Genomic DNA, 3,523 nt, shown 5'->3' on the forward strand with positions numbered 1-3,523 from the left:
TCACTACAAACCTTGGTTTGATTCCAGGCTGTATCACAACCTGGCGGGGCACAATTGGCCCAGCGTCTTCCGGGCTAGGGTAGGCCGTCATTTTAAATAAAAATTTATTTTTAACTGACTTGCCTAGTTAAATAAAGGTTAAATAAATAAAAAATTACGTTTAGGAGTTAGGTTTAAAGGGTTAAGGTTAGGGGAAAGGTTAGCTAACATGCTAAGTAGTTGAAAAGTTGCTAATTAGCTCAAGAGTCTAATGGCGGCGATCTTTACACCGCTCCAGCCGACGCTTGGCATTGTGCATGGTGATCTTAGGCTTGTGTGCGGCTGCTCGGCCATGGAAACCCATTTCATGAAGCTCCCGATGAACAGTTCTTGTGCTGACGTTGCTTCCAGAGGCAGTTTGGAATTTGGTAGCGAGTGTTGCAACCAAGGACAGACGATTTTTCCGCGCTGCGTGCTTCAGCACTCGCTGGTCCCATTCTGTGAGCTTGTGTTGCCTACCACTTTACGGCTGAGCCGTTGTTGCTCCTAGACATTTAGCTGCTCCTAGACAATAGCTGCACTTACAGTTGACCGGGACAGCTCTAGTAGGGCAGAAATTGTACGACCTGACTTGTTGGAAAGGTGGCATCTTATGTTGAAAGTCACTGAGCTATTGGCTATTCTACTGCCAATGTTTGTCTATGGAGATTGCATGGCGGTGTGCTCGATTTAATATACCTGTCAGCAACGGGTGTGACTGATATAGCCGAATCCACTAATTTGAAGGGTTGTCCACGTACTTTTGTAGTGCATTTACCAACCTCTGTGGTTCTCATACTATGTGGTTAGTTCTACCAACACATAATTATATTTACCAACCTCTGTGGTTCTCATACTATGTGTTTAGTTCTACCAACACATAGACTTATATTTACCAACCTCTGTGGTTCTCATACTATGTGGTTAGTTCTACCAACACATAGACTTATATTTACCAACCTCTGTGGTTCTATTTGTTACCGTTCCTCTCTATCTCGAGTGCTTATTACAGTGTACTGGATATGAACAATGTAGTCGTCACACACACAAGAGAACCATGACAAACACATTAAATATAGTACTTAGCTATGATGATATATTTATGAGAGTGATCCGATTCCAGTATCATGTTGTTCTATACAGTCTGTCGGCAATAATCTGTCCTCTACATTTCAATGGCTTCCGCCCACCCACCTCCTTTGTTGCTGCATTTACATTCTAGAACACATCAATCCAGTTTTCTTTTAATGTAGTGATTAAATAATCCTTACCATCCTCACAATATAGTTCGGTTCTAACCTAAAATGGTAGCCTACTTACATACTGACATATATTCTTCCGCTGGAAATAAATGTTAAGAAATATATTTCGAAAATAAATATTATCCTAACGATACTGTTGCTTATTTGACTATACAACAGTGTAATTATCAAAACAAAAGTAGATTGAAACAGATTTTTAATAAGAAGCAGTTATTTATTGATCGAAGCGTTTTTCAATAATGCAATGACAGCATCAAGCAATGGTGTAGAATAATCCAACGAGCACGGATGTGATTGGTTCGTGGGTCTCACTCCTACCCATTTAACCACTCCCCCAACACAGCATTTGTCAATAACACCATAAACAGACAGTATCAGAAAACAATCATATATTGTAACAGTAACCAATATCTGTTGAAATTGAGGTATGTTTTCTCTCCTACATCTAATGTAAACATACATTTAATGTAAACAGAAATACATTACATTTAGATACCAGGTCCTTTTACATGTCTATCGGTGGTTCGGTCCCACTGAATGTGTCACAAAAGTCATTGAAGTCTTTCTGCATGAAATCTTCACTCTGCATCACGTCGTTATCTGACGGGAAATACTGCATACTGTTACTCTCCTGCTCCTCTTGGTACAAATCCCCTAAATTGAAGAATGGGAACTGCTGGCACTTGGCCAGTTGTCGAGGGAAGAACCGTGCTGCCGTTGTTGTGAGATCTGGACTGTCGAGGAGAGCGCCCCTTGCGTTCTCTAGCACGCCTAGATACGAGTCCATGTCTGTGAAATCAGTTTCGCAGTCAGACCCACTGTCTGTGCCGATGGAGTCCGAACGCATATGCATCATCTGGTATTTTTCGTGCATCAGGAATTGGTTGGTGTTCCTCGGAGCTCTCATTCCTGGCGCTCTGTTGCCTTTGATGTTGACAGGACGCAGTGACGTCATCGTACGAGGTGGTCGGTTCTGTTTGTAGAACTGGCTGGGGTGGTGAGGATGATGATGTCCATGCACCCTTCCTCTCTTCCCCCGATACCCTTGCTGCCTCCTCCCGTTCTTGGACCAACTAAGCTTGCTGTTGTCCCCTCTCCTTGCCTGCTGCCCATCCTTCTGTTGGTCTTTGCAGGCAGGTCGGTCACTGTAGACCCGCCACTGGCACATCATGGCCTTCCCATACATCTCTTCTTCGAAAAGCATTAGAAACGCAGTTTAAGTGCTTTCACTGAGCTTTACATTCTCTTTTCCGCTGCTGTCAGCGGCTAGGTAACAAAGAAATTGTAATTTCTCTGTATGGGGTTTCGTATACTTTCGTGGCTCACCACACGAAAACCCCTAAAAGTCTACCTTTTTACAATCTTCTTCGTTTTTTTCTTGACCACTGGCTTTAGAGAGTACATAGCCTGGTAGCACGCCTCTGATACAAGCAGCTTGACCTGCTCGGGGCTACAGCTGCGCTATCTAGCCTGTCACACCCCTTTTCTCTCGTCAAATAGTACACATTTTTAAAAAATATATAAAAATACGACTATAGAAGATAAACAAATAAGTTTCGAGTTTCAGGTGTATTTCTTGCTTATTTTTAATTGATAGCTAACTAGTGACCCTGTTGTTCTTGTTGTGTATCTCTTTTCCAGCTGAAGTGACAGTTGCAAATGGTACTGGAAAATGCGCTTGAGCGGTTTATATAGAAATGGAACATTCGACTGTTGGCTGAATACGCGGGGGTGTTCCACATTTCACTGTCCAAAACATTAAATACATCTAACAAATAGATATCCAGAAACCTGTGTATTTCTGAAAATGTATTTATTTTATGTGTAAATAGCAAACAACAATCAAAACGACTAGCTAATCTAGCTGGAATTATGTAAACACCAAACCTTTCATACGGTAATAGACTAGTCCAATTATTTTTGTGACGTTTAGGGTGCATCGTTACGTTGGACTTAATCCCGTTGCTCACGTACTGCACGAAAAAGTTTGGTGTTGACAGAATAAAGAAACCGTCGATCCACTCACTGACTGTTACATTTTCTTATGTCAAATGGACACTGATATAGTCTTATAGGCTCGTAACTTGCCCAGTTAAAGGTTAAATAAAATTACAATAAATAATAGCAGAGCAATTGTTCTGGAAACAACAGGCATGCCCACCAAAACACAAAAAGTGTCAACACACTAAATGTGAATTGTAGCCTATGTTTCTCAAATATTGTTGTTTACAATACCAATATTG

The 3,523-nt window shown here is 41.4% G+C and overlaps 1 protein-coding gene across 1 annotated transcript; it reads right to left on the reverse strand.

Moving 5' to 3' along the window:
* Nucleotides 1-1,473: 1,473 nt before the first annotated feature.
* Nucleotides 1,474-2,941, reverse strand: wu:fb55g09. Its single transcript, XM_024428159.2, has one exon. The coding sequence runs from the start codon at nucleotides 2,482-2,484 to the stop codon at nucleotides 1,786-1,788; it is 699 nt and encodes a 232-aa protein (XP_024283927.1). The 5' UTR covers nucleotides 2,485-2,941; the 3' UTR covers nucleotides 1,474-1,785.
* Nucleotides 2,942-3,523: the final 582 nt, after the last annotated feature.

Source organism: Oncorhynchus tshawytscha, linkage group LG07 (genome assembly GCF_018296145.1).
Source record: "Oncorhynchus tshawytscha isolate Ot180627B linkage group LG07, Otsh_v2.0, whole genome shotgun sequence".
Taxonomy (NCBI): domain Eukaryota; kingdom Metazoa; phylum Chordata; class Actinopteri; order Salmoniformes; family Salmonidae; genus Oncorhynchus; species Oncorhynchus tshawytscha.

What these genes read in the sequence shown, in the direction of transcription:
- wu:fb55g09 (XM_024428159.2), bottom strand. Translation starts at nt 2,484, where the DNA reads ATGCTTTTCGAAGAAGAGATGTATGGGAAGGCCATGATGTGCCAGTGG.